Source organism: Hirundo rustica, chromosome 8, assembly GCF_015227805.2.
Source record: "Hirundo rustica isolate bHirRus1 chromosome 8, bHirRus1.pri.v3, whole genome shotgun sequence".
NCBI lineage: Eukaryota > Metazoa > Chordata > Aves > Passeriformes > Hirundinidae > Hirundo > Hirundo rustica.
The window spans coordinates 20966941-20984908 of record NC_053457.1 but is presented as its reverse complement, the minus strand read 5'-3'; the positions used below and the strand labels follow the sequence as shown (position 1 = coordinate 20984908).

General features: G+C 37.0%; 1 protein-coding gene across 6 annotated transcripts in view; it reads right to left on the bottom strand.

The window, feature by feature from the left end:
* DNTT (DNA nucleotidylexotransferase) overlaps positions 1 to 17968 on the bottom strand; it is a 134269-nt gene that overhangs the window by 10000 nt on the left and 106301 nt on the right. For all 6 annotated transcript variants that reach the window (XM_040071201.1, XM_040071202.1, XM_040071200.1 and 3 more), the window contains 2 exons: positions 13582 to 13845; positions 12077 to 12160 (listed from right to left, as the gene is read on the bottom strand). In XM_040071201.1, the coding sequence (XP_039927135.1) occupies positions 12077 to 12160; positions 13582 to 13845 (348 nt within the window). The remainder of the gene's footprint in view (positions 1 to 12076; positions 12161 to 13581; positions 13846 to 17968) is intronic.

The following is a 17968-nucleotide window of genomic DNA, read 5'->3' as shown; positions in this document are numbered from 1 at the left end:
CACCATGCATTTTTCATTTGACAGCATCATAACAGTTTTCAGCAGCAATAACCTGAAGTTTCTCTGACAATATATTATCTCCATATGTAATTTTAATGTTTAACTGCTATTTTCTGCAGTAATATTCACATCAGCATGCCTGCCTTAAAATAAAAACTAATTTGTTCCTAAGCCAGCTACAAACAAGATGATAAATCAGAGAGAAAAAAATTACTTTTTGAAGAGACAGTATAACAAACCATGATTGAAAAAACAGCATTACAAGCATTACCCATTGACTTGATACCTTCAGGCAAAATCGTGTGTAATGGTACTGATGCAAAATAATGCAGTGGAATTTATTCTAATAATTCTGGGCATGAATAATTTTTGAATGTAATAGAAGCCAGAATCATAAATTCTCATTTCATTTTACCACTGGACTTGTCTTGTGCTTTTAATCAGAAATACCAGACTGGAATGTTACTCTTAAACTCATCTCTGGCTCTCGTTACAGGTTTATTGACATTAAATTCTGAACAGTAACAAGTAAATTAATCAAGTAAAATAGAATAATCAGGCTAATATAAGAACATTCCAGGCACTTACCCAACTGTATCATAACATAGTGTAACAAAATACCTTCATGTTTTCTACTTGCAGTCCACTTATTCCAAGTAGTTTTATGAAGGAGAAAGAAAAAGACCAGTGCTGAAGTACTGACCGTTTGAAAAATAAAATATTAAAAAACACTATCTGTTGATTTAACAGAACTTGCTAAAATTTAGTTTGCAAACAAGACCATGTTGTAGATAAAATGGAACTATTGTCTGTTTAAAATGACAGATCTGTGGTCACTTTGTTGCAAAACACTACATTGTTATGCATCCAATCTCCCATTACAATTTTAAAAATTGAAAGCATTCCACGATTCATTGCCATCCAGACTAAAATGTTTTCAGTTTGGGGCACACAAAGTAAGAGGAAACTTGGAACTCACTATCTGACAACACAGGCAAAAATTTTAACACATTAAGCAGCACACTGTCATAAACAAAAGCAGATCAAAAACTTGTTGTCTGTGCAGTTCTCTGGCAACTTCTGCACTACCACAAAGTCCTTAAAAATATTCTCAATTTCCTTTTTCACTTTAGTTATACCCACATTTCACTCTAAGTCTGTGTTATTTACAGCAGCTTTGTCAAATACTGTTGGGTTTTTGTACTTTATCTTATAAAGCTTTGTAAGAGTGAATGAGATGAGAAAAATGCAGAATCCTGGATTTTATGAAACTCAGTTGTGAGTAATTCATATGGGATTACTACAAACAAACCACTTCAGAACTTTATTGGGATTGCAAAATCAAAGACCTGCAATTTAAGAAATCCCAGAATGTGGTGGATTGAATTTTGACCTTAATTCAATTTTTCTATATTTATGCATAAAGACTTCATTTCTTCAAAGAAACGCTGCTTATTTCAAATCCCGTAAGATACTTAGGCTTTGTTCACTAGGCAGGAAATGTACTGTGCTACAGGGCTAACAAATATTTGCTCACAGCACTGACACAATCTTGAGTTGCAGACCAATGTGGGATCAATCAGTCTTAGGAAACTGAGCTTTTATAATCTGTATCTGTTCCAGCTCCCTGTCTTTGCTGCTCCCCTATGCTAAGTTGTTGATGTCTGCTCTCAGATTTCCAGTGTAACTCTAGGCTCCTCTCACGCCATATCCAGAGTTAAGTGAGATTTGCATAGTTTACTTGATTATTTGAGGCACAGAACATTTACCTACTCCTTGTTGGCAGCTTAGAGCATTAGCCTGATGAATTGAATTTAATTTTTAGTCCATCAAACTTCCACTTAGATCTCTTCCCTGTCATTCTATTTTTGTGCCCCTTTTCAGTTGTCTCTTCAGTCAACATAGATTCGTTTCCACAATGCAGCTGCTAATTAAATCCACCCTTTCCATTCCCCATCCCTTTTTCCAGCCACTCTGCATTTACTTATCAAATTTGTACATCCACCATCCCCTTCTGACTCACACCTCCTGTGCCATTTTCCCCTCTGCTCCTCAGCTGCTTCCTTTTCCAGTTTCCTCTCTACCTAACCTCTTCTCAAATTAATTACTTTTTCCTTTTGACAGAAAATATGAGACAGTAACCCCCACATTCAATAACTAATCCCAGCATACTGACTGAACAATTGAATTAGAACAGTTGAAAATTATTGGTTCTGTACTGCCCTAGAAATTAAAGTGAGTAAAAAAGTATAGTCAAAATCTTCAGGATCTGCACCTCCTTAAACATTTTGAGAGATGTCTTTTAATTAGCAATACAGGTTTCACTGAACTGCTCAAAAAACACGCTGAGCATAGGAAATGACAATTAGGTACTTTTATCTTTGTGTTAGATGTATAGCTTGGTATTGCAAAGAGATTAGATTTAGCTAAATATATATATTAATTACATGCAAACTTTGTAAAAATGGCCAAATCATATGCTGTATGAGAAAAAATCAAAAAGCTAAGAGAACATGGAGGAGAAGCACACTTTGTAAGAGAATGTATAATCATTTTTAAACTTATCAAGAGGTAAGAAAAGTAGATTATTTTAATTCTTAATTTTTAAAACTAGACCAGGTACAAAAAGAAAAAAATCACCCAAATCACACATACAACTAGACCAGGTACAAAAAGAAAAAAATCACCCAAATCACACATACAATTTCCACTTTCCTGAGTGAGAAGAATTGAAACATAAATGAAAGAATGTGCATCTGTTTACAATGACTCAGTGTTTAATTGTAGTAATCTTAGAATCAAGGAATTGTTTAAGTTGCAAAAGACCTCTGAGACCATCAAGTCTATGACCCAAAACCACCTTGTCAACCAGACCATGGCACTGAGTGCCATATCCAATCTTTCCTTTAAACACTTCCAGGGATTGTGACTCCATCACATCCCTGTGCAGCTTGTTTCAGTGCCCAATCACCCTTTCTGTGAATAAACTCCTCCTGATGTCCAATCTAAACCTCCCCTGATGTAGCTTGAGACTGTGTCCTCTTGTCCTGTCACTGTAGCCTGGGAGAAGAGGCCAAGCCCCACATGGTTACAACTTCCTTTCAGGTAGTTGCAGAGAGCACAGTGGAAATCAATATTATAAATTTTGGATCTTTATGTTTACTGTAGCTTTAATCCAGTCATTGTTGCAGATGTCTAAAGCAAACTCCACAGCTGCAGCATGTTTAATTCATCAAGATGTTCTCAAGGCTGATTATATCACCATTATAACTTTATAATTTTAGAGCAGCATCTGCCAAAATAAGTCTATAACTTTCAATTTTTACAGAATCATAAAAAATGTTTCTAACTATGCAAGTAAACTTCTGCAAGCATCTTTTTCAATGAATGGTAGTGTGGAGTAGATTTTCTCAGATAATACCCAAAAACTGAGTTAGAGACTGTAACTACGAAATGCACAATTAAACACTGTGAAGATTACACAACTTCATGTAATAAAATGAGGTTATAAAATCATAGACAGCTCTTTCTGGTGATACAGGTTTTTGAGAAGTAATGTGTTGGGCAGCGAAAGGAAAGAATATCTGCTTGAAAAACAAAGCTGGCTTTTTATTAGGAGACATATTTACCAAGTTCTGGCAGGGCAGGTAACCGCCCAGCCACCTGTGCTCAGTCTGGCTTCCTCAGAGCAGTTTCTGTCCTCTGAGCCAAGCCACCACAGGGACCTATGAACATGACTTTTTGCACCAGCATGGACACTGTCAGGTAAGCCATGTTCCAAAATAAAAGTCACAACACAGATGCAGTTTCAGCCAGAGCAAAATTTGAATATTATGAGGGAGGCTAGAAGCTCAAGGATGTTGCCAGGCATGGCTGGATGGGCTGCCTGCCGCAAACATGGGGGCTGACTGTGAAGCAGCTACTAGGACAAAAGATGAGCAGTAGCAGAACTCAGACACTCTGAGCCGCTCACCAGAGCATTACTGTCATAAAATAGTCATTTACTGGGGCTGTAATCACACCTTCATTTGGCTTTACAGATATGTGCTAAGGCAGGCAGGACAAGCCCTGCCTGAAGAGTCAATCATGGTTTTGTAGAGGGGAATTCACTGTGCAATACTGATGGTGACAATTGAGTACATGTGAGCTTCACGGTGTGGAAGAAATCCCAGGATAAATTTCCCCTTTCCTACTTATTATGATTCCCCAAGAAAATGTAAAATTTCCCTTAAAAAAACTGGGATCACAGAATCTTATTATACTCAGTGTAACTGCACAGCACTTAATGGCTTGCAAAGCTGGGTCCCATTATGAAGTTTTCAGAGCATCTTGTGAGTTTGTTATTCAGTACAGTTATATAAACCACCTCTCTTGTTATTCCACAACTAAATAACATTTCATGCCATCCAAATTCATACAAGGTTTTTAAATGCAAAATTGTCATCAATCATCAGTCAGTCATCTGTATAGTGTCATATTTTTTCCAATATTTCTTTAATAGAAAACATTAAGGAGGCCTATTTCCCATCTTAAATTTACATAGGACATAAAATTAATAACTGCTTTCTGCCTCAATGACTCTCCAAAATAACAATGAGCTCATGATCCTTCTGGTACAAAATATTTTTAAAAAAAAAAAAAAAATCAACCTACAATGTCAGTGCAAGAGCATTCATATGCTAATAATTCAATTAATCTATTATACCTTAAGAACTCCACCTATTCTTTCACCAAAAAAAGCAATGTTAATTATTTACATCACTTCATTTTGCTGCCATGAACTGCATAAAGTGATAATTGGACTTGAAAGGGATTTTCTGGAATGTTGTGAAAATATATGGGTTTATAGAATTTATAAATCAGAATTTACAAGATAAATTCAATTCTCCAATCTCTACACTTGGTTTGAGAATTTCCATTGGTGAGTGGTGTATAAAATGCAGGAGAGAAACACTTTCTATGTGGCCACAGTCCAGCCATGAAACTGTTCCACATGCCATCCTTAGAAATGTCCTGACACGAAATAGGAATACCTGCAGTAAAGTAAAATACCAGCAGCAGTTTAAGGCATCCAGCCCACTCCATCCCACTTCTCATTCAGCTCAGCTCTCCCATGCTCCCTTCCATGTCCAAAAGACAGAAATTTGAGGAAATATATCACTCAGAATTTCTAGCATGGAACGGTTGAAGCTAGTTCCTGTTTTAGGCAGAGCTGATTCTGAGTAGCTGCTGAACAGCAAACAGCATCAAGAAAAATAAACATACTCTAAGTGAAAGGAAAGAACAACAGGGAACCCCACTACAGCTGAAATTGTGTGACAGTGAGGAAGTTTTAAATCTCATTTGTTACTGTAACTCCAAGGAATAATTTCCAAATAGTTACCAAAATGCAAAAACAAACAAAAAGAGATTCATTTTCCTATGGATTCTGAAGTATTTGGAAATGGCGTTAATTTTTAATAATTCAGCTAAGGAAGTTTAGTTAGGAAGCAATAGCAAAAAAGATTGATAAATCCTGCATTTTAAAAAGTCACATTCATCCACCGTGTAGGTGGGGCTGGGTTTTATAGAGGGCAATAGATCTTTCAGAAGCATCTTCTGTAGTTAAGTTTGGGATAGCCTCAGAGCAAGCTGTACTGAGAAAGATGATATATGGATTTGGCTGGCTGAGAATCACTAGAATGCAACTTCCCAGGATTCCCAGAGAAGAGTGAATTCTAGGGAACAGTACTTCTACCTAACACAATTATAGTCCCACAAAAATATTATCACGTGGCCCTTTGAACAGATCTAATTCTCAAAACACTAATGAATCTTACTTCATTGGAATTTTCCTACTCACTTATCCTGGGTGTTCCATAAAAATGATGTAATCAAAATACTGCCCCCAAAAAAGTCACAATCCAATAGAACCTAGCTTACCAGGCAATTTAAAAAAATCAAAGCCTATTTGTGCTCCTGCCAGCTTGCACATCTTCTCAATAACCTGCCTGACAGGCTACTGGGAGCCTGAGCTCAAATAAGTCATTTTAAGTACTTCAGAGTCAGGGTCCCCAGAGCTCATTGGCTCCATGGGCCTGGAGCAGCCAGCCAAGCAAAAGCCTCAGAGCTTGCAACTCCAGGAACTGTCCGAGCTTTGGGGCTTTGGAACAGTCTGATACATGGATTGTTTCCAAAACTGAGATTCAGAAAGAAATTCCTTTACCAGAAAGTGCCAACTTTTTGACTTTCCCTCTAAGGGACCAAGCAAATTTTGAATCATCAAGATTTTCCATTAAATCTTCGTTATCTCTTCTAGTTATAGACAAAGACAAAACACAGGGTGATAAAAATTCTTCATTAAACTGAAAGAGCTTTTTCTTCAGGGGTTAACTACTTACCATTACTGCATTACTAGCTTTTACTGCTGGGAAGTGAGACTAAGGAAGGTTAAACAACCTGCTTAAAACTACAGAGAAAATTTGGCTACAGAGTGACACAAGTTGCAAGCTAAAAGTCAAACCTCTGGACCATCCTCCTTCCTTAGCCTGTATTACAATGACATGTAGACACCAGCTCACAAAACCATCATTTCATGCTAAATGTCACAATTCCTTCTCGTGCTGCCTTTTCACCAACCAAATTAGGATTACAAGAGGGATCAGAAAACATTCAGAGAACATGACAGCCTGAAAGTTGTTTGACTGTGCTCCCTGATGTCACACGTCTGACCCGGTACGTGACCCTTTGGCTGCCTGCAACCTTGTCATTCTGCCAGCCAGTGCAAAAATCCAGTAACAGAGAGTCCAGCCTCAGGTACTCCCCACAGGGCCATTCTGCATGAAAAGATATTCTACTGCAGCTAACAGCACCAGACTTGGTAAAGCCACCAACCACCTCTGGAGTTCCTGAATCTTATTCTGGATTGCTGATACGGAAAAAAGGCATTCATACCACAAGGACAGCTCCTTTAAGGTTAGAAGTCCTGTGGTTTGCCAGAGACTTTACAAATCACTTTCAAGATAATAAAATACTAAGAGAAAGTAAATCACATCTTTCTTGCATTTTCCTATAAACATGATAATTACTAATCTAAAAGACATATTTAAAAATAAAACAGGCTTCAGAACTGTATCTTCTTTAGTTAGACCCACTAGGTCTCTCTTTATTTCACCAAGGTAAAAAGCTGTCAGGATGTTGTCAAAACTTGCCAACAATGCCCTAGTATGCACACCACTAGTCCAGAGGCAATGCACATTATAGCCCCCAAAAATGTATTGTGAGGGATAATTGCCTCCTAATCCAACTCAGAGGAGTGTCAAAACAACAGCTGATGTCCTGGTTTACAGAATAAGGACCTTAATTTTTCTAAGGAAGAGCCTGTTATTCAGCCAACCTGACTTATGCTTCACACAGAAAAAGGAATTTCTTATTTTTTTTTTTAACCATTACTATTTTTTTAGAGAGCATATTGTTCATTAATGAATAGGGAAAGTTTTACAATGAGAGTTTTATTCACCTGTTCATAAAAATGTCATGCCATTTGTAGCACCAATAATACCACAAGACATGGGGAATGTACAACTTCTCTTTCTTCCTTGTGACTGATCAAGGAACTCCATTCTGTAAGAGTGGGGATCATGGACAGGTTTGACCTCCAGCTGGTGCAAATCACAGGAACTACATACCTCAGGTTGGTGTCTACAAGTGCTGATTTCTGTACCTTTAGTACACTGTTCTAAAGACACACAGATTTGGACATACACTCATCTTTTTATGTAAAAGAGGCTAACAGATAATTGGTAGCAAGTTTTCAAATTTTTTGGCACAATTTTCCTATGAAAGGAAGATCTAAAAAATGCCCTTCTTATTACAGAACTGAAAAAAAAAAAAAATGTTAGTTTGATAATTACACGCTGTCTTCCAAAACCAACAAATATATGAAAAAGATTCACACTAGAAAGAAAAGAAAAGAATAAATCAAGGCTGAGGAATAATTTCACAGTGTAACTTTGTAATGAGTCCCTGGAGAAAATTTCTCTTCCTTTTGTTCCCATCTGCAAAGCTATGTAATTGATTCCTAACTGCTGTGTTAATGCTCCCGATTCCTGGCAGAATCCCTTTGGAAATACATTAAAGTAAGCAGGACTCTCTCCTGCTGCAACCCTTTGAACGCTGGAATTTGGGATTCTGTGACATGCATCACATTTCAAGCAGAGAGCCACAGTGTGAACATCTGTGCCAAAGGGCTGATAAATATTAACATAGAACAATAAAGTATACTGAATTATATATTGAAATATAGAGCAAATCAGGAAGTTGTTTTCCTTTGTAATGAATGACATTCTCTTACAAGTACAGTTACATTCAACCAAATAGAAATTAAATAAGAGCAAGTAATATTTGCTATAGTGTGATTTATTAACTTCTTATAACGACTTGAAAATTTTTAAATTATCACAGGGCAAGGGTTTTTTAAGGAAAGGACTTTGTCTTCTGCAGGATCAAGAAATAGTTTGACTGTTCCAGATCTTCTTATCCCTTTTGCTGTGCAGCTCCCAAATTCTACCCCAGCCAATACCCCAGTGACTGTCACAGCTGTGCATAAAGGTTCGTCTGCCTGGACAGAGCCAGTGACATAAAACAACCTCTCTTCAGCAGACAAGGAGAGAAATACGGAAAAGGTGTGTTTCAGTTTTCACATATGGTGCCTCATTAACCTTAATTAAGGTTGTGCTGAGGGATCTTGAGCAGCTTGCACAAGGGATATCTGCTCCCTGATTTTTTTTTTTTTTAGGTTTAAGAAAGGAAGATTTTCTCTTACAAAGAGAATTATACTTATGAAATACAAATGTTCATGTTCCAATCCAATTTTATGAGACGGTACAGATAAAACGCCCATGTTTTTATTATTCCCTACGAGTTAATTTTAAAAAAAAAGCACTAGGATTACAACAAAGTAGATTCTCTGTTCTGTGGGAGAATTGTAAAAGAATGGATAGTGCTCCGGGCAATCTTGTCCCTGATGAGGAAAGACAGGTGAAGTGCATTAGAGGAAAAGGAGCAAATCAGGGAATGTTGATTTGTATTAACCAATCACAAAAGAGTAAAAGGGCACACGGGGTTATGCATAAGGGGAAAAGGATATAAAAGGTTGTACTGGGGAATAATAAAGTACTGATACTTGAAACCATTCTTGGTGTCAGCTGTGTGTCCTCCATCACCACTCTTCATAGTTTAATGTGAAAAATAACCAACAAACCAACCCTAAACATTTTACTATTTGGGCATATGTTCCCTTGTGTAAAATTATGAATTATTTTTATTACTTGTTTTAAGCTAACAACTCTGATGACCCTAAAAATTAATCAACCTTGGCAGCCACACAATTTACTGTGAACTTCTCCTCTTCCATTGTAGGCCATCAAATTTCACAGGCAAACACCTTTGCTGTATTCTGTACATTTCTGATCTTATTACACACTGGGTGGCAGTATGGAAGGTTTTTGTTCAAACTGTCGTTTGTGGGAATAACAATATAAAATTGTAAAGTTAAAAATAATTTTCAAATACATTTAAATTTAACACATTAGATTACAAATAATAGTGTACTTGCCAGAGAGTCATCTCCTTGCATCTTGTTAGAATAACACTACTTGAAAAAAAGAGCCTGTGTTAAGCAGATTATAAATTCTGTGGTGCCTGGCATGAAATTTTCATATTACATATCTGCCTTAGAAGTCTCTTTCTTTGTGGAAAAAGTCAGCTAATGTAATTTAGCTATTTCTGAGACGGCAGCAGAAACAAGAACAGTATTCTGCTGTGTCAACATATTAACACAACTTCTTGTGTTTGAAGTCTGCAGTGCATCTGTGGTTTACAGCAAAAGAAAACCCAGAAATTGGAAGCAAACTAGCTGTGTTTGGGATTAGATGACAAATGGCAGACGTGGATATTGGGGAGCAAGGGTGGTGATGGCAGATAGACATTTGAAAGCAAAGTTCCTCCCTGAAAGGGATAGCTGACCCAACCATGTGCTCATTCCATATAGGGAAATTGTAGATTAAGGGCTTCATGGTCAAGACAGTTAAAATTTTCCCTGGAGATTTGGTCTGGGTGTTTTAGTTTTCACCTAGTTTGGGTTTTGGTTTGCTGTTTTTTCTTCTTTGCCTTTGTCAAGAACTCCTGCCTTATGATAAGAAATAAGGAAAATTTTCTGAGTTTTGCTTCTCAGCTCTGTCCTTAGGTTCATTTCTTCAGTCTTGGGCAGTACAGCTGAGGAGGGGAGGAAATCTCAGTTGAGACTCAGACACGTAGAAGGTCTGGAGATTAAGTTACAATTACAGCTTATAGTTTGGGGAACCACAACATGGGTATACACATTTGTTTGTATTTTTAAAATTTCCAAGGCAAATACTCAATAGGAGAAACTTGAGGTTGGGCACTGCAAATGCAGGGCCCTCAAAATCAATGGATGTTTAAGACCTTACATCTTTCTCTGCCTCCTCTCTTTACTTGAAAATTTGGGATGAGAAGAGCATCTTGCTTCCCAGAGGAAACTGTGAAGATAAACTCATCATTTATTTGTGAATCATCCTGGCTAATCCAGTCAAAAACACATGAAAACTCACATTTTTTCCCCCAAAAAAATTAATGGTATGTTGGTTATAAAGCCTAAACATATTCAAGAAAAAATTATACTGATTGATGTTGTCCATGAAAGAACAGTGTCCATTTTGCATCCCTGAAAGCCCCAGGGCTCTGAGTAAAAGCAGCAAATATTATGATACATACTCATACACCAAGCAGGCAAATTTTGCTGCATACAAAAAATAACACTGGCATTCTTCAAGTTCTTTGGTTTTCCCTAGCGCCATTTTCCGTTACACCCAAGAAGCTATTGAATAGAGCAGATATTAGCATGTAGATAACACCAACAATATTATATTGAGGAAAAGTGTTCATATTTTGAATACTTTCAAAATATAAAAGACAGGCAGAAATACACTGACATCGAGTTTGAGAAGAAACATTCTCTAGACACACGATAGCGTATTTATCTACCATTGATTGTATGTTTTCTCCTGAAGCATCTAGTATTGACAATTGCTAGTGGCAGGATATCTGACTAAAGGGATAATTAGCCCAATAATTTCCCCAGGTTTCCATGTGAACTGAGGATGCTGTAGCAGCATCTGAACCTGGCGAGCACATATGGAGACAGTGGAAATGAAGTGATGGCTTGGATCATTCCTGCATCTTAGAAAGAAGCAGTGAGACAATACTGCATGTAAGTAGGGGTGCTAAAAGCCCCCTCCATTCTATAAGGAATATATAGGAAAGAGTAATGTAAAATCTTGACATGGTACTTTTGCCTTTCCCTATAATGACATCAATAAGCATCTTCAGTATTGATTTTTGCTTATTTAAATGGCCTGATACAAATACAGACATGAAGCCAGATAAATGCAGAGATCAGTATAACTGCAGCCAAGAGCCTTTATACCAGAAATTATACCAATTACTCCCTAGGCTTCCGAGCCTGACTAAACAGAATTCCACACAGACTTCTGAATGCAGGGCTTTAAAAGCAGGATGATCCCTAATCCCTACTTAGTGTCATACCCTGCAAAAGCTTCCTCAAGCCTTCTAACTGAGCCTGTACCACTCAATATCCCCTCTTCCTTTGCAATGTCAGACCAATACGAGTTGAAAGAGTGTCAGGGACACAGAAATGATCCCTCTTTCTGAAATGGGACAGTGAAGTACCTTTTTCAAATACTTGAAGATGGGTTGCTCTAAATTTTGTAAAGGCTGCAGAGTTCCTATCAAACACAAATGTCTAATTCATGCTTCTTGTTACATTTCAGGAATTACCTCATAATTGCAAAAAAAAAAAAAAAAAAAAGGTTTCCAGACTTACATGTTCAGATTTAATCAGGCTGTTTAGTGAAACAAAATCATGTGAAGGTGGAACTGTTAAACACCAAATGGATAATCAAGCTAAAATATTCTACATACTTGAATATAAAAAATTCACTGGAAATGCACACTCAGAAATAAAAACATTAGTTTTATCTCTGAGGATAGACAGTACCTTGCTCCTGTCATACAATGCATGGTTATCCAAAATCATCTTCCTTTCATGTGCAGCATACCTCTTCAAATCACGTCCAAATTGCTGTGAAAGATATAGCAAATATCAAATATATACACAAACAAACCTGTTTTCCTTTGCACCTTCTAACACCAAACCAAATAATAAACTAAGGAGTAAAAATTACCTCTATTAAAGAAATATAGTCTGGTAAAATCAATCATCTGAAAGGAAATGTTTTGACAGGGAATGATCCATCATTTCAGTTAGTTACTCTGAGAGTAGTTGTGCAGTGTAAAAAGAAGTAAACCTGTGATGGGCTCACGCAGTCTGTAGGTGAATTAGCTCAACAGGGAGTAGGAACTCTGTGAGGCAGAGAAAACTGCCTACTCATCCAAAGGGCCTCACACTGTGTGTTTTTAGTGTAGACACCTATCTACAGAGTTGAGAGAAGGGCTTTTAAGTTGCCAAACACTTTCAGGATAAGAAAGGATGCCAAAGTCTGCAGAACTTAATCCAAAGTCCAAATAAATACATTTTGTTATCTCAAAAAAGTGACTGAAGTAACTCATAAGCTCAGCAGGAGAACACATCAATTTCAGAATTTTGCCTGGTCTAAGCCATTCTGCTTCCAATTAACCTGAGTAGAACAGAGTGGCAAGGCACCACTACTGCTTCCAGCACATCAAAAAGATAATTCAGAGCAGGCTCAGGAGCTCTCCATTGTACCATGTAAACACTCCCTAAAAAATGAACATCAGAAGGCGAGCATGTAGAACAGATTGAAAAATAATTCTGTGTGGAGAGAGATTAATCATTTGAGTTTTGAGTTTGCATTAGGTAGAATTTTTTGTTATGAAAATGGTGTACTATTTCATATTATGCCAGCTAAGTACTGTCTATTATGAAAGTAGTTATCATTTCAAGTTTTCTTATTAAAACATAAATCAAAATATATTCTATTCTAGTTCAAAACTAATGTCTAATTTTAATTTTTTTCCATTTTTTTACAATTTAAAAGAGTCAATGAAAATGCAACTGAAACAAAACATTTGATCTAATCCAAACCCAAAAGATGTCAAATAGTTTTCAATTTCCTACAAAACAAATTAAGTTCCAATTCAGAACATCTCTCCCTCAAATGTTTAATTTCCTGTAAAATTGTGTGATGCTTTCCAAATCATCTCTCTACTCAGCAACCATTTAAACTGCTTGTTAACAGTATCATGATGTGGAAGGACAACTGACCAAAAGCCTAGCTCTCCAGTCCATAAACCTGAACAGTAAGCTTCCAGGAAAACAGATCTTAAATCTGCTGGAGAGACATCTATAAATGCTGGTGATGACTTCATCAGCTCCAGCCCATGATCAGGGTGAATGACAGCATGAAATGAAATGTGTGGACATCAGGAATACTTTTTTTTTAATCCATGAACTCTGAATAGTCCTGCAACAACAAAAACATGTTTACAATGCTAAGAAAACATACTGTTGTGGTTACTTACCCTGGAGCCTGTCCAGCCCAACAGAGCATATGCATATTGCTCAAAGGGGGTGATGACCAGATCCACACGGATTGCCTTCCAGTCTTTGACTTCTGCCATTTCCAGTTTTTCTGATGTGTTGCAAGTGCTGCTGTCTACTCTTGGCTGATATAATTTTAAAATTGCAAAACACTTCTGAAAATGATCCATAGCATCAACTTTTCTGCTTGGCAGCTGTTCCTTTACAAATGTTGATTCAATCATATCGCAATAAAGGAGTAAGCCCTAAAGAGAAGATATTGTCCATGTTGAATTGCTAAACTGGTTTTACTGTCATTCCAGAGTTTCTAGACAGTTGTCTTAAAAATTCATGCGAAATGTAATTTCACAAGGAACTGTGCCAGGCCAAATCTGTGCTAAGGAGAGACATTCTTCCACTCCCTCCTTTTCTCCTAAAGCTTTTTCTAGTCAACATCAGAGATAATGTCAACTTTCTGAGTAAGGATTTTATGTTCCCATGTGGCAGACATCTAGAAAAAATTATTAGTCCAGTGCACAGTCTTGCTGACATATTCCAAAGTGGAAGATTTCATTTGGACTCTATCTGTAGCATGAGATTTCCTTATGACAGGGTCTGGAGTCTCCAGAGAGATGGAAGATTCCTGCCCATGTCTTTTGCAGAGGGAATGCTCATTTGTTTAGGTCCTTGGATCACTTTTTTGTTTCTGCTTTGAAATCACTCAAATGTTTACATGCTCTCCTTCCTCTGGACTAGGGGCTTTTTTAAGTTGTGATGTTGAACTAGGAATGTCTAAAAGTGGTTTTATTTGATAGCTGTCACTTGTTAACTACGATAGTGTTGTAGTTTAGGAATGGTATTTTCCCATTTAGTAGCCCAGCTACTAAACCAGCTAAAACCACTCCTCTTGCTTCCCCCTACCACCCCAACTGAAAATACAAAAGGCAAAGATCATGGGCTGAGATAAGAACAATTTCCTGGAAACAGCAATGTGGTTTGAGCAAAGAAAATAAACAGTAGCACAGCAATATTAATAATAAAAGGTATAAGACAAAGAAATTATTTACATGTAAAATACCAGATCTTTTCAACTACCACACTTTCTCCCATTGTAAGGAACACCTTTCTTCCAGGAAGAGAGAAAGTCCCTTTCCCCCATCCCTGGCAACGATAAAAAGTGGTATTGAATAACATCAGAGTCTGGCCACACCCCTTCCCTCTGATCTCTAGATAAGACCACTTAATGTCCCAGGTAACAATGAACTGATTTTTGGAAGAATAGCTCAGTATTAAAAAACAGATTTTGATTATTCTTTTATTTAGCGCAGGTGTGGTAACTTTACATGACAATATCCTAAATGCCTTAGAAAATACTTTACAGCAATAATATTACTTCTATTACTTAGAGCTATAATTCTGGCACAAATAAAAAAGCGTAACAAAACCACTTAACAAGATATTATTTAAACAAAGAGACACTGATATGGATTATTACATGTTTAGCCTCTAGCTTTTTGTTGATGATAATTCCAAATTAACAATCCCATTATTTTACTGGAAATCAGTTGCAGGGTTTTTTATGGGTCAATGAACCAGCCTTTGAAATTATAACTATTTTATCTGAATTGGCATTCTTTCACTTGTTTGGAATTTTCCCTGATTATAAAGATTTATTATAAGCTGATATGAGAAAACTCCTTATATAGCTTCTTCTCTTGGGTTACTAGTTTCCAAGTCTGCTGATGTGAAAATGCTTAAATTTAGCAGGTGCTCTGTAACATCTATCTTTAAAAGAGCAATTTTTTCTTAATTTTACCCCAACATCATGAGACACTGACGCTTGGTCTTTCCAAAAATAGATTCAAAACAGCTGTTGAATGTTAATGCATAACTGCTTATTTTCCTGCTCTTTTTGGATGAAACTATCCTCCCTTCAGGTTAATTTTTTTGCTTTTAATATTAATAATCTGAATATCATTAATCATTGACCATAAATTGATGACTTCACACTGATTAAGCACCAATATTCTTCCCATTTTCTATAAAAATCTGTAAGCTACTTAGGAATACTTTCTCATCTTTTGCTTCATTTTTCTTGGTGCTCTTGGAGATTTGGGACACTACATATTATATACCAGAAGTCACCATTAAATAGGAGCCAAAACCTAGGTCATATGCATTGGGATAATGTTTCCAATTAACCTCGTATAATTAGATAGTGAACATCACCATCGCCCCATAAAGTAAAGGTGAAATGGCACTTAGATACTTTTGGAAAAAGCATTGCCTGAAGGGGCAGTCAGCTATGAAGATTGTGTGAAGCTCTGGCCACTGCTAGTTGCAGAGCTGCAGCTTTCTCATTATTCTCTGTCAGGGAATTTGCAGTTCTCTGCACATTTCAGATTGATCCTTATACCATAAAGGGTTGTAGGTCTTGTTTACAAAGTCAAGTTTTAAAGTGTAGGCATTTTAATTTCACAAATTTACACCACCATCAAAACTAAATGTGTTTTTTAGGACAGTTATGTTAAAACCTCAACAATTTTCCATTTTTAGAATGACTGCACACTTGTACTTCAATATGCTGAGAGCTGGCACATCAGTAGCATTGACACTGGAATAAATCCGTGTTCAAACTGAGGAAAAGTATGGCTTTTCAGAAAAATATGAAATCAATCACTGAAAAATCAATCAAATATGGTCACTAGCATTGTCAGTCATTTTTAATTAAATGAACTAAATATAGAATCCTATTCTATATTTAGTGTTACATGCTGTCATTATTCATAATTGTTGCTAGCTGGATTAATTCTGTTAAAGCTAAGTAGGATCATTTTATATCATCTGAAAATGTAATCCTATATGTTCCTCTGGAATTTGTATGTTATTGCTCTAAATTTCCTTCTGAGATAGTTTAATAAAGTGAAACTGGATTTCTATTTTTTTTTCCCAGTGGAATTTCTATATCTAACCCAAAAGAGTATGTAGCATGTTAATTTGGAAAAATCTCAACCTAGAAGAGGTAGATGGAATTCTATAAAGTAGAATAACTAAAGAAACTGATGGCTGGGAGAAGTCAGGCCTTTTAGGATAAGAAGTCATTAGAAAATGGCATCAAAGGTTTGATCAGCAATGCAAAACTTGGCAGCTGCTGCATTAATCACAGCTGCCTTGGTCCTTTTTCATCTTGAAGTTCCCTGTGTGCTGGAATGATCTATTTCTGAGCCTGTCTGGGGCAGCCTGCCTTTGATAACAATGGACAGATCAGCGCCGGAATCAAATGAAGGTGTTCACCTCTCCATGCCACGATAATTTGCACTGCTGAGCAAGATAAAGAGACAGACAGACAGGAACTTACATGTACCTACTCACCCACATACAGCTATACAGTACACACCAGAAAGATCAGACATCTTGAGAAATGCCATTGTTGCCTGGATCTTCACTTAGAACATAGCAGGAAATGGAACACTTCTGCCTACATTATACAATAAACCTCACAAACAGGATAATCAGATTCAGCCCTATACTCCCTCTACAGAAATTTAAACCAAGATCTCTCACTTTCAGGGCTCTAACCACCTTGCAATAGTCTATTTTAGGTAAGAATTCCCTAGTCTGATTCAGAATCAAACAAAAAATTCATAATGCAATGCAAAGAAAGTTGAGACAATACATGTTCACTAAGGAGCTCTGCATCCTTACACACTCTTTCATCTGAAACAAAAGGTTCTTTCCTCTGGCTTCTTAATCATTTCTGTGTCTTGTCTTAGAAACAGGCTTTGTTGCTGGCAAAATCCAGCTGTCACTTATGAATGCGTGGCTTTCCTGTGAATCCTGTTTCCAGCAAAAGAAGAAATATTTCTTGCTCCTCACCATCCTCTTCAATGGCACATCAAGCCTTCCCCTTCCTGATCACCTCATCAAGGGTGAATACTAGAGTTTAAATCAGGCCAGTAATATATTAAAATAGGTAAGCACAGGCAGGTGTCCCCATTATTCATTTTCCTAAAGCCAAAAGAAAAACACAACATTGTACTTACACCAATACAAAGGGAAAAACTGAAGAGTGCAGGAGTGCCTGTCGTAACAGTACCTCTTCCATTGTTGAAAGTATGTATATAACAGGAGCAGGGCTAAATACAGCTATATAGGTTTTCAGCAAAAAATGAAAGCATTTTTCACAGTATGCGAATGAAGCTACATCAACACAGATGGCTCAGCCTGTTTGCCCACAGACTTTCAAGCTCTAACCCACAAAAGTAATTTCTTACTTTCTTTATGAGGCTTTTTGCAACCATTAAGACCATAACCTGTGTACTGCATCACAGCTTTTCCATTTTGCCACTCTGCTTTGAAGACTTTGTGCTCTCTGTTCCTCAGCTCCAT